This window comes from Taudactylus pleione, unplaced genomic scaffold (genome assembly GCF_031769625.1).
Source record: "Taudactylus pleione unplaced genomic scaffold, aTauple2 ptg000018l, whole genome shotgun sequence".
Lineage (NCBI taxonomy): Eukaryota > Metazoa > Chordata > Amphibia > Anura > Myobatrachidae > Taudactylus > Taudactylus pleione.
The window spans coordinates 11,707,475-11,720,965 of NW_028284420.1; the positions used below are offsets into that span (position 1 = coordinate 11,707,475).

At 46.5% G+C, this 13,491-nt stretch overlaps 1 protein-coding gene across 3 annotated transcripts in view; it reads left to right on the forward strand.

The window, feature by feature from the left end:
- CDH26 (cadherin 26) overlaps window positions 1-13,491 on the forward strand; it is a 162,169-nt gene that overhangs the window by 101,639 nt on the left and 47,039 nt on the right. For all 3 annotated transcript variants that reach the window (XM_088442571.1, XM_088442587.1, XM_088442582.1), the window contains exons 2-3: window positions 2,295-2,354; window positions 12,794-12,910. In XM_088442571.1, the coding sequence (XP_088298697.1) occupies window positions 2,295-2,354; window positions 12,794-12,910 (177 nt within the window). The remainder of the gene's footprint in view (window positions 1-2,294; window positions 2,355-12,793; window positions 12,911-13,491) is intronic.

Genomic DNA, 13,491 nt, shown 5'->3' on the forward strand with positions numbered 1-13,491 from the left:
ATGACGCTGCTGTATTAATTATGCACACCCATAAAATGCCCGTTTTGACATTTAAGCACGCCTGCGTTCGGATCTCCACTCCCCGTTTTCAAGCACCTTCCCCTGTTACCACCCACATACGCCTCCTCCTGTCACTAAAAATAGCAGGCATTCGCTATTTAGCGAACAAACGATTTTCGGCCGCACTGACTGGTTCGCGCATGCGTAGTACGATCTGTACACATGCGCAGTTGTGCAAACATCGCTCGGAACGAACGAGCGATCGCTTAAGAGCGGCTCCGAATCAGGCCCTATATTTGTAAGCACATACTGTAAAATAAAAATAAGGAACGGTTTTAAAACTGTACCTAGGGTAGGAGTTAAGCGCTATAACTCCACCCCTTTCCGCAGCCTGTGGGACTACTCCATGCAGTCATTTTCCCCCAGGCACCATGGTAGGGGTTGCCATCCATGGTCTGATGGCGATGGTGAGTGTTTTCACCATCAATGGCCACCATTGGTAAAAATTTAGTGTGTCTCCCCCAATGGCGACTGTTGGACCCAATATGTGCATGTACAAGGCTTTGTCTGCATATGCACATAACCTAGCCATCGATGGCTCACCATTGCTAGTTAAGTGCCGATGCTGAAAAACCATCAACCATCGATGATAGAGTCGACGATGGTCATCACTACACCATGGGTATTCTCACTACCCTTTTGAAATCTGTGGCTGTGTGATGATGTCATTCTGCTGCTACTGTTGTGCTCTCATTAGACAGTATCAGAAACGTTGTGGAAAAGTGATGGTCGTTCCTGGGTGGTGACTGGTAGTTGGCTAGTAGTGTACACAAAAATGGTCTGTTCAGTTGGTGTGTTATGGCACTCTCTGGCATTAATAGATGCACAGACACAAGCTTAAGAGGCTATGGTCAGACTGAGAATGACACACGCCATAGGGCTGGTGCAAGTTTTAATGGTGCAAAAATCGGTATTCCAGTGTGTATGGGCGCTCATAGTGGGCATCTCAGTTCTTGCACATTCAAATGCATGGATGTACACAAGGGGAGGCAAAACAGTAGAGGTGACAAATAGACAGGCCAGTGGTACATCTGTAATGGGTGTACGCTGTGCCGTGCACACAGGCCCCATAGTCATGGAGGGCATACACCTCACACCTTGCATTCATTACATTTTTTACCTTGCAGTCGGGCAATATATTTAGTAACGACATAACTGAGAAAATGTCACTGGTGACATTTTTCTGGAGATATGCATATGTGCAGTAGTTTATGGCACAGTACCAGTGTCTGCAGTATGCACTGGCATGAGGGGATGGGGGGCAGGCCTGCACAGAGACTGAACATGGGCCCCCTTCTATGATGAAATGCCCCTGGGACAGCTACTAGTACTTGAGGAATTACATTTCTTTCCCACACCCCAACACCCTCATGTGGAGTTTGGTAGCTCTTTCACTAGCTGTTTTGTTCTGCCTTCCTTTAGTTTAGATCAGCACAACTACAGTTTTGATCTTAAATGATGTTTATCAGCACCACTAACCAAGCATCTATCTGTGCTGACTAATTTATCTAATCTAGAACATATTACATACAGGTCAGGGGGCATCACCTACAGCACTTTGCATTGTATTGTATCAATATGCCCTAAATGAATTATGTTAGATTGCATACATTATTATTGGATACATTCTTGTTTGGTAAAGACCAATTATCAAAAAAAGAATATGATAGTGAAGAGAAGAAATAAATGAACACAAACCATACTATCCCCCAAACTGGCCTCAGGCTTGTTCCTAGTTGGCCTATATGGTTAAACCCTGGAAGAAGGAGACCTATAATTCCTTTGATATGGAAAGTCTGAAGTTTATTTGCTATAAAAATAAATATATTAATCATAAATTCCTACTTTTAAATCCTCCCCTTCCTGTTGCCCCTGAGTGGAGGGGCAGGGGCATAACAATGCGAGTTGAGTCATCGTGGCTCCACTCCCAAAGTTCAGAGCCACAATTTGCTGGTTTGGGCAGTGGGGGACGCCGCCGCAATGAAACAGTTCACTGTAAATCACATTGCCAAGCCCCTGTAGCCTAACTCTTCACTGGGGAACTGTGTGGGATCCAGGAGGATAGTCTACTCTCCCAGGAGTGCAAGACACCTCACCAAAATTTAGCACATTCTAGGTGGCATGTAAGTATGGTGTTAATTAATGTGTAAATAAACCAGTGAAAAATAATTGTATGTATAGGACAAATGCCTTTTTGCTGAAAAGATATCTAAAATTTATTTTTCTGTAATTAGCAGGTGATTGCAACCCAAGGAGAGAGTCCAAAGGGAGTGGTGCAGATACGCCCAAAGCGGGTAAGTATACTGCTACCTGGAAACGTGTAATGTATGCCTTGCAAGGTTAACAACTGCTTTGCAAGGCCAGCGACTCACAACCACCCCTACATTTCTGTACTACATGGATGCAAAGTACAGTTTTAGATCTATGGGATCTAAATGACAGAAATTGCTGGCGCAGACAGTGTGTAGATTAAAGTCCTCTGTTCACATTTACATTTTAAGAGTCCATGTATGAATACAGTTGTTGCAGTCAGCTGCTCAATTTTTAATTTTAATCTATAACTTTTATGTAGTTCTTTACAGTTAGGAACGGGCTGATTTTTAATAATGGGCTAGTTGATAATTATAAAAGAATACTAGAAACCAATGTTTTATTGATTGGCTTAGTCCACTGATTATAGTGTATTCACCTCCTTTGCAATTTTAAAATTTCATTGAATCAAAATGAATTTGGGAATTCTTACCACAAATTCTCATCAATACAAAATAATCAAACAGTATAATTTCCCAATAATTGATTACATAAGTATGCACCCCTTTTATTAAAATACATCCGAATTATCGTTGGACTGATTAGTTGTCTTTAGAGGTCACATCATTGATTGGAGCCCATCTGTGTACAACTAAAATGCCTTAATTGATTTAAAAAAAAAAAAAATACACCTGTCTGTGAGATGTCCCAGAATTCATGTAATTCATGTATAATATAGGAGATTCATGTGCTGACAATATTCCATAATACTAAAACAATGTAATCAAATAATAAAACATAAAATTGGTAAATAATAGCATCTACAAATGTTAGACCTAAATGGATCACAGTCTGTTGAGCCTTATTACAATAGGTATTTATTTTCCACTTGTATAATTATTCAATTATGAATTCTTTAGCATCAGTCTTATTTCTCATTCTATGATGTCTAAATGTGTTACATTGCAGTGACTGTTTCTCAATCTGTGATTGGTAAATGTGATACATTGGAGTGACTTAAACACAATATGAGTTTCGGTCAAACCACAGACCTCTGTTCCATCAAGAATCTGTGGCATGATTTTAAAATTGCTTTTCACCAATTATTAACTTTAAACCTGGTGGAATTTAAGCAAGAAGAATGTAAAAAAAATTGCAGTGTCCAGATGTGCAAAGCTGATAGAGACTCGTTGGTGTAATTGCATCAAAAAGTGCTTCCACCGAATGTACACCCACGTCCCCATTCTCTTGAGTGTTAACCTCACGAGTGGCCCCATGGACAGCGAATAAAGTGTCCTCTTTACTTCTTTGTTTCCTCCCCCAATGCTGTTGTTTCCTTTTATTTTTGGATGCTTTCTGTGTATTTGCCCTCATCATACTGTTTCATGCCCCCCATCTCCTTTTCTTGCCCTCACCTCCCTGTACTCCCCTCTCCCTTACATTAATGACCTGACTTTTGTTATTTTTCTTTTTCTTACCATGGTACTTAAAATCTGGTCTGTATTGAGCTCTTGTTGCCCCTTGTTTTTGTGTTTAAAAGTGCTTCCACCAAGTATTAAAGCAAGAGGATGCATTCTTATGTAATAAATGATTGTTTTTTTTTAAATATGATTTTATTAATTTTTTAATGAAAAACAATTGGTATTGAGGGTGGGTAACAGGAAAGAGTACAAGAGAGGGATAGTATACAAGGAGTTGGGTACGGAATGTTGGTGCTCAAGATCCCGGCAGTCAAAATCCCAATGCCGGCATCCCATCACCGTTAAGTTACTGATACCTGTTGGTTTGTAAACAAAAAATATGGTGGTTGCTCATATCAGCTTAATGACTTAGCACAGTTGCTTGTAAAGGGCGGGGTTTACACTGAACACAGAAAAAAGGGATTTGCCCTCCTGCACACTGTAGCAAATCCAAACAAAAAATACTTAAATCCTACATGATAATAGAGATTCAGAGGTATTAGTTACATACAGTTGCAAATATATGAATAAGCGCCAGGCCAATCGTCAAGGCTCCTCTATGCTGGCATCCCTAACATTAAGGGGTTCACAACCGCGAAGCAAGGTACCCCCAAAAAATTCCAGCCAAGGACCATCCCCAGGGCATCACACAAAAAGGGGAAAAAAGGTGATAGTGAAGAGAATCAGTTCCGGGATTCTGACAGGGGTTGGGATTCCGGCTCCAGTATTCTAAGCGCCGGCATCCCACATCTCCAAGTGCTCCTGATCAGTTCAATCAGCAGCCTTTAAGGCATGACCTGGGTCAAATGACATGGATCATACCTTTCACACAACCTACCACGTTTGACACGGGAATAACCCTGCTCGTGACCCCGGATGCCCATCTGGGTTAACCCTCTCACACCGAGTCACAGCTTGGTCTGGAAATAGCCCTGGCTCTCCACTCGGTATGAAAGGGGTATCATTTAAAATCTCCCCAACTAGTAGAACCTCAACACAGGCACAGGTAAACGTTTAGGAGCTGCCCAGAGTTGGGAGCAAAGCAAAAAAGCAAGTAACTTCGCACCTTTATAAAACTATGATGCACTGCAGGTGGGGTAGATGTAATATTTGCAGAGAGATTTATATCTGGGAGGGGTGTGTCCACACTGACATCTAAATTACAGTGTAAAAATAAAGCTGTCCAGCATTTGTGGGCTACAGTCAGAAGCAGCCAGTATTTACCCTGCATGCAAAAATAAGTGTAATTGCACTACTTGCCTTGCAACATGATTTGTACAGGTGCAGAGTTACTTGTTTTTTTGGCTTTGCTCCCAACTCAGAATCAACCCCTTAGTATGGAAATATTGGGAATGATTCGGTTTTGAACACAAATGTGATGTTTTACATACAAATCAGATGTTTTGGGATCTGCGCATGCAGTCCCCCCTTAGCTGCAGCATGATTGACATGCTGCTGCATTTGGGGGGGCAGAGACCAGGATCATTCTACAAAACAGGGGCGTATAGCTTTGGATTTGTAGGCGTGGCCAGCCCATAGTTTGCATTTTCAGACACAGACTTCCTGGGCACAGCTGACTCGTTGTGATGGCCAGTCTGAGTAAGCTTCAGTCACAATGGTGATCCATTGCTGCATCTTCGAATGTAGTATTCGGGATCGCAGATGCATGCAGGAGGCATCTGTTTCCTACAGACGCCTCTTGCTGCAATTGCATTTTAGTTGTACGGTATTGTAAAGCCCAGGGGCATAACCAGAACTTTCTGAGCACAATAGCAAGATTTTAAAGGGGCATCTTATCTGCCCAACTGCTTCTAGACACCTCTCTTTACAGCAGTTGTTCATTTTATGCCCGTTTGTAGTGCCCTAGTTTATTTTATGCCCCATAGTAGTGCCCTAGATCACATTATACCACACACACACCCTCCAGTTCATATTATGCCACATTGTAGTGCCCACAGTTCACCATACGACACATTGTAGTGCTACCAGAACACATATGTACACATATTCCATCTAGGTTATATTATTGCAGAGTATCGCCAGTGCATATTATGCCACACTGTAGTGCCCCAGTTAATTTTTAGCTACACTGTAGTGCCCACAGTTCATATAATGCCACACTGCAGTTCCCCAGTTCATACTGTGGGCCTGATTCAGAGCTGAACGCTCTGACCAGAGTGCTCGCTCTGAATCAGGGCCCTCCTCCATGAAAATGGAGCGGCCTCCTGGACGCTCGTATAGCTGTGGGTGACCACCCACAGCTATAGCGAGCGTCCATGATGATGGTCGCGATGGTCTTGACCATCGTGACCATCGGACTTGCAACGGAGACCCTGCGGTAGGGTCTCCCTGCCACAAGCCCTGGAGTGATCTTGGCTCTATCAGAGCCAAAATCACTCCCACTGACATCACTAGTGATGTCAGTGGGGCCGGCTTCAGACGGTAGGCGTTCCCATGGGAACACCTCCGTCTGGCAGGCACGGCCCCGGCACGCCCACCAAAGGGGGCGTGCTGTCAATCAACATCGACAGCACGCCCCCTTTGGTGCGAGACCCGGAGTGATGGGAAGCCCGTCGCTCCCCGGGTCTCGGAGCTCCCTCCGTCGTGCGCATGCGCAGTGGGGAACATTGACCCACTTGCGTGCGTACTGCCGCTCGCGAGCGGCTCTGAATGACCCCCTGTGCTCCCAGTTTATATTGCTATATTACAGTGCCCCAGTTCATATTATGTAACATCACAGTGCCCTCCAATTCATATTATGCTAATTACTGTGGCCCAGTTCAGAATACGCCCAATTACAATGCCTCCAGTACATTAGAAAATTCACTACACAACCATCTTACCTTTATAACATCCATACACACACCACTCACTTAAAATGGAATGTCTCCCAAACAGGCAGCCTTATCCTACATAGGAGTCTGGTAAGAGATTATGGGTCTCATTCAGACCCTGTCGCAAGTGCTGAGCGCTCGCAACTGGGTCGATGTTAAGGCCCTGCGCATGCGTGCGCAAGCCCCGCTGGACGATAACGATATCGTCCAATGGGCATGCATGCAGCCCAATCTGGACAATATCGTGCATTTTCCATAGGGGTTTGCGATCATTGGTCGTTCATCGTTGGTGATATCTTTGGTGTGTGGATGAACAATATCATTCATCCAGCAAACCAGGAATTTCAAAGGATATCGTTCAGTGATATCGTTCGCTGAACAGATCGTCCAGAGAATTTGTCTCGCTCCGGAGCTCACTACGAAAGGGGCGGCTGTCGATGTTGATCGACAGCTCACCCCGTTTTGTAGGCATGGCGGGGGGAAGGCTACACAAACGGAGGCGTTCCCAAGCGAATGCATGCAGTTTTGTGGGCGGCCGCACTGACATCAGCAGTGATGTCAGTGGGGAGCTTCCTGCTCGATCAGAGCAGGAAGCTCCCTGGGACTTGCGGTTGCTGACCCCCAACCTTAGGGTCTCGTCGCAAGCCACGATGGTCGCGATGGTCTTGACCATTGCGACCATCACCCTGGTCCGTCGGTAAGCTGTGGGTGGTAACCCACAGCTTAGCTAGCGACCAGGAGGCCGCACTAAAAAAAAGAAACGGCCGCCCTCATTCAGAGAGAGCGATCGCTTCTTGGGACCGCCTCTGAATGAGGGCCCATATCCCATTTATCTCTTATATTCACCCTATTTGCCAATGACGATGATTCTGGAGCTCCATACCTATAGACAGTTTTGATATTTAGGTGCATACACATGGAACAATAGATCATAATTATATGAACGATAACAATATTGTTCAATTATATATTGCTCATATCGTTCCGTGTGTATGCAATGAACGATGCGCGCTCCCGCTGGACGATAACGATATCGTCCAATGGGCATGCATGCAGCCCAATCTGGACAATATCGTGCATTTTCCATAGGGGTTTGCGATCATTGGTCGTTCATCATTGGTGATATCTTTGGTGTGTGGATGAACAATATCATTCATCCAGCAAACCAGGAATTTCAAAGGAGATCGTTCAGTGATATCGTTCGCTGAACAGATCGTCCCGTGTGTACCCAGCATTAGACATAAGCCCTACGTCTGCAGGGCCTGCTGACAAGATAGCAATTTATAGTGAGTGCAAAGACAGTGGAGGAGGGGGCAGTGACCAACCAGCTCCTACTTCCTAATACAGAAAATACCACTATGGATGGAAATCATCTTAATTTCTGGCAGTGGCGTAACTAGGGTATTTGGAGCCCAGGGCAAATTTGAAAAGGGAGCCCCCCCCCCAACATACCGAGAAAAAAAATGGGCGTGGGCGGAAAAAAAATGGGCGTGGTCACTTAAAAATGGGGCGTGTCAATATGACACACCCCTTTATTTTCACGCTGAACATTCCTATCCATATGCACCTTAACTCCAGTAGTACCCCTTATACAGTACCCCCAGTATGCAGTTGTGGTCCCTCTTATGCAGGCCCATAGTAGTGCCCCTTATATAGTATCCCCAGTAGTGGTCCCCCTTATACAGCCCCCAATTAGTTCCCCTTACTCAGTACCCCCAGTAGTGGCCCACCAAATGCAGTGCCCCACGTAGTGTTCCCCCTTATGCAGTGCCCCCAGTAGCAGTCCCCACAATGCAGTGCGCCCAGTAGCGGTATCCCCTGTTGTGCAGATAGGTTAAAAAATATATATATATATATACATAAAAATATACTTACCTGAATCTCTGCTCCTGCTCCTGCTCCTGGTCATTATGGGACAGATGTCATGACGTCAGTCCAATTACCCACTGCAGGAGCCGGACGGAAGTCCGGCTCTTGCAGTGGGTGCTGCAGCAGTCAATGAGAGTCTATCTGACTCTCATTGGCTGCTATTTAACACACGCATTGCCGCCAGCGCTAGCGCCTCTCCTGTGTAAATGTGTAGCGCTGACCGCACTCATTGCGGTCGGCGCTACACTGGCTAACTAGGGCGGGCGGACCGGTACCGTGGCCGGCGGTGCCCCCCCGCGCCGCCGGTCCAACGGCGCCCAGGGCACGCACCCCGCTTGCCCTGCCCTAGTTACGCCACTGATTTCAGGACACAGGAGCTCATTCAGACCCATTCGCTAAGATGCATACTCTTGCTGCTGCCGTTGGTATGCATTGTGAATGCATTGTGCGCATGCGTATGCATCACAGTGCACATACCTTAGTGAAAGTTCACAATGCATTCACTCTCTGTGCATAGACAGCCAAGCAGACTGAGGGTCTCATTCATACCCGGGCGCAAGCACTGAGCGCTCGCAACCGGGTTGTTGGTTAGGTCCTGCGCACGTGCAGTGGCCGCACTGCGCCTGCGCAAGCCCCGGAGCGGCAGAGGAACTCTCCTGCTCCGGAGCTCACTACAAAAGGGCCGGCTGTTGATGTTGATCGACAGGTCGGCCCGTTTTGTAGGCGGGTGGGTGGGTGGTTTCACAAACTGAGGCGTTCCTTAAGGAACACCTGCCGTTTTGCGGGCGGCCGCCCTGACATCAGCAGTGATGTCAGTGGGGAGCTTCCTGTCGATCAGAGCAGGAAGCTCCCTGGGGCTTGCGGCTGCCGAGACCCAACCTTAGGGTCTCATCGCAAGCCCCGATGGTCGCGATGGTCTTGAGCTTCGTGACCATCAACCTGGTCAGTCGCTAAGCTGTGGGTGGTAACCCACAGCGTAGCTAGCGACCAGGAGGCCGCACTTCAGGGTTGCCTACCTTTAATATTCTCTTCCCGGGAGAAGCCCGGGTAAGAGAAGCAGCAGGGGGCCGACGGGGGCGGGGCTTGACGATTCGCGTCATTAAGCCCGCCCCCTCGTGGTAAAATTGCCGCGATTGGGCACAATTTACATAGGGGGCGGGGCCAAAAGCTGTGATTCATGCAGAATCACAGCTTAAGCCCCGCCCCCTTCATGGAGACCCGCGATTGCCGCGGGTATTCTCCTAATTCTGCCCACTTCACTAGGAAGTGGGCAGAATGCGGGAGAAATGCCTACCCTTCCGGGGGTGCGGGGGGTTACCCGAAAAATCGGGAGCCTCCCACGAAAACCGGGAGGGTAGGCATGTATGCCGCACTTAAAAATACAAGCGGCCGCCCTCATTCAGAACGAGCGCTCGCTTCTTGCGAGCGCCTCTGAATGAGGGCCTGAGTGACAGGGGAAGCCGTTTGTAGGTGGTAACAGGGGCTGGCCATTACAAACGGGGGAGTGTAAACACAGGCGTGCCTGAGCATCTCAATGGCGTTTTAGAGGTGTGCATAATTAAATGAAAGCATCATAGTACACATCACCTGGCTAGTTTTTATACTGAAGTGCTTGCAGTGTATGATCAACCTCAAGATAGCAGCCGATGTACTGATGGTTGCATACACTTCCTGGACAAGACGTGCACAAGTGAGCGTCTTAAAACAGGCTGGTGGGTGTCTGCATACACTATGTGATCGCTCTCTAAGAAATACTGGGCGTGGTAATGCATTTCTGTGTGGCAGCACTGCCTACGCAATTTGCATACACATCGTGCGAGCGATCGCATCTAGCGAGCGGCTCTGAATCAGGCCCACTGTCCCTTTGTGATACAATTCTAATCTTGGACTACAATCCCCGCCCCCAGCTCACTTCGCAAAGGCTGAAATCAGGGGTGGATTCAGTGGTAGAACTCCCGGAGACAATGGAGTCATTGTCCCCCGGCTCCATTGTCCCCCGGCCATTCCAGGCACTGCATGGAGAAGGAGCGCCGCTGATCGGCGCTCCACCTCCAGTGGCATAACTACGGGCGGTGCAGTCACACCCCCTGCACCCTCCATTTGCTAGGCGCCCACTGAGTGTGTTACATGTGGGCAACCGCTACTCCTTCCCTCCCTCACCCCCCCCGGCGCCAGCGGCAGCTGAAGCTCACTCTTGAGTTCCGGCTTCCGGGCCCCGCAATGCACTATGGGAGTGACGTCATGACTGCATAGGGGGACAACTACTGGAGGTACTGCATAGGGGGACCATTACTGGGGGGCACTACATAGGCGGGCACTGCATAGGGGGACCTCTACAGAGGGCACTGTACAGGGGGACCACTACTGGGTGAACTGCATAGGAGGGCAGGGGTGGCGGCAGCTGGGGCTGGCATAGGTGCTGGGGTGGTTGGTTAATTTTTTGGGGGGGGCACCAACATTTATCTTGCCTCTGGGCACCTGGGATGAAGTTACGCCACTGGGTGGATTGGCAGGGGGATAGGAGAAACCCCTGGTGGGACCCACTGCCTGGCAGACCCTCTTCCTTTCTCAAAGGTCTGGTTCAAGATTACACACTCAAATACATTGGTTACTCTACTACTGGGTCAGTTACTTAGGAGAGCAGAAACATGGACCGCTGGATTCCCAATAGTGTAGTCTTTCATGCCTCACACCAACACTCTCTGCAATCAAGGAGAAGCCTACTCTAAGACAATGCCAGGCTCAATGATTAGCTCAGCTGTGCATGAGAAGGGGGAAATGGGAGTGCGGTAGATGGATCATCTCAGTGTGGTGCTTTACTGAGAGGGAGAGACATAGACCTCCACATATATGAGCGCTGACGAGTCCTCTTTTCAGGCTGGACAAAGGGCAATTGCTTATCAGGCAATTCTAATAACTTGGTAAATAATAACTTGGGTCTGGGACCCCATAAGCCTCTAGGTCCCATAACAATGGCACCCTCTTCACCCACTATAGCTACGCCCACGGCACAGCTGATTCCCTGCAGCTCTGCTATACCATCCACATCAGAATCAGGCCCATTGTCTGGGGTTTCCCTTTAACATATAACAGCTAAAACGGAATAACAATAATTAATGAGAATGGTATGCAGTCACAAAGTCGACTATCACCAGGTTGACATTGATGATGTTGACATGCTTAAAATATCAACATTATGAATGTCGACATCTGCAAATATTAACAGCTAGCCAGAAGCAAGGGCTGCAAGATGGTGATGGTGCTGTCCACAGAGCCCTGTGCTCTGTACAGCGCACTAGTCTGTGCATACCTTAGCTAAAGATCACAATGTACTCGCTCGCTACGCATAGACAGCCCAGCAGAGTGAGTGACAGGGGAAGCCGTTTGTAGGTGGTAACAGGGGTTGGTGTTTGCTATTCAGCAAAGTAAAAAGTGTTAAATCACTCAATAAATATTTACTTTATATAACGCCATTTCAGAATGACGTTATATAAAGAAAATACTTAAATATCCCGAAAACTGCAGAGGAAATTTTCCCATAAGTCCCTGCAGCATCTTGTAAGCCCGTCCAGTCTCCGTCCCTGCTTCCCGGTGATCGGCAGCAGGTAAATCCGCCTAGAGCCTTTTAAACTTGGCAAATTTGATTGATATGTGTATACATTCTTTATACTAGCCTGTATACATGTATATAGATTTATGTGCAATTATATTCAACATTTATATATAAATGTTACATATAAAAGCACATAAATATACATGTATACAGACTAATATACTGTAAAGCCTGTATACACATATCAATCAGTTTCGGGAGGCTGGAGCTGTACTTACCCGTTGGCGGTCACCACAAGCAGGGATGGAGACTGTTCCCGGGCACATGGCTGAGCATGCGCAGAGGAAAAACAGAAGGGATTATTTTCGGAATCACGAAAACAATACGCTTATGTGACATCGTAGGGACAGCGTGTTACTGCAACCGCTGTCCCCGCACAAAATATTGCTACATAGCAGCCATATTGTATCATAATTGATAAAATCTTGTGACGATGTTGCCCGATAGTATTCTGGGCAACATCGTCACTCTTGCTGAATAGATCCCTCAGGGAGGCCCACAGCGCGCCGATGATCCATTCCAGACACTGATTATCAGCACACTGTAGGGTCTGATACATTAGTTCCGGCCGTACCCCCTGATGGCGGCCCTGATTGTAACTACTATTTAAATGTTATTACTTCTCATCTCTGGGTTTTTATTATGTTATGATTCTGACAAGGGCATAGTAAGCTGAGATATTCATATTTCCCATTCTTCTCACACAGAATGTAGATCTGGCAGACAGCCACCGTCCACTCCGCCGTTCCAAGAGAAGATGGGTTCTCACAACTATAGTCTTAGAGGAGAACGATTCAGGACCCTTTCCAAAACTTGCTGGCAATGTAAGAAACAGGACAAACTAAGCTCACTGGTGAAGACTGTTGCCTTATGGTTTAAAAATATATCTGTACTGTACATGTTTTTGTGCGTTATTCACCTAGTCATATTCTGGTTCTTATTGTCTGCCTAGAGGAGTAAGGTAATACACATCATTTACAACACTGAAAATATAATGCTGTTAATGTGCATTCATAATACTTGTGTGTTATAGGAAATTACATACCCACTCATCTGTTCTGTGACCAGTATAAAGAGTTTATGGTGACCGTACATAACATCTAATATCTGTAAAACATTGCCTTACATAGGGGGAGATTTAATAAAGCTTGGAGAGAGATAAAATTGGAGGTAAATAGCACCAACCAATCAGCTCCTAACTGTCACTTTAAAGTCACGCAATATAGATATAAAAAAATATTTTTAGAAAGGATTGATCCCTTCATAGTTATGTATTAGAAGCAACAACATAAACTTTACAAATGTAGCTCCTCATGCCTCAGTAAGGGTCTCTTGTAACTAGTGACTTGATAGGCTACTTTCACAACATGACTGCCTTCACTGTGTGTATAGGATACAGGTACAC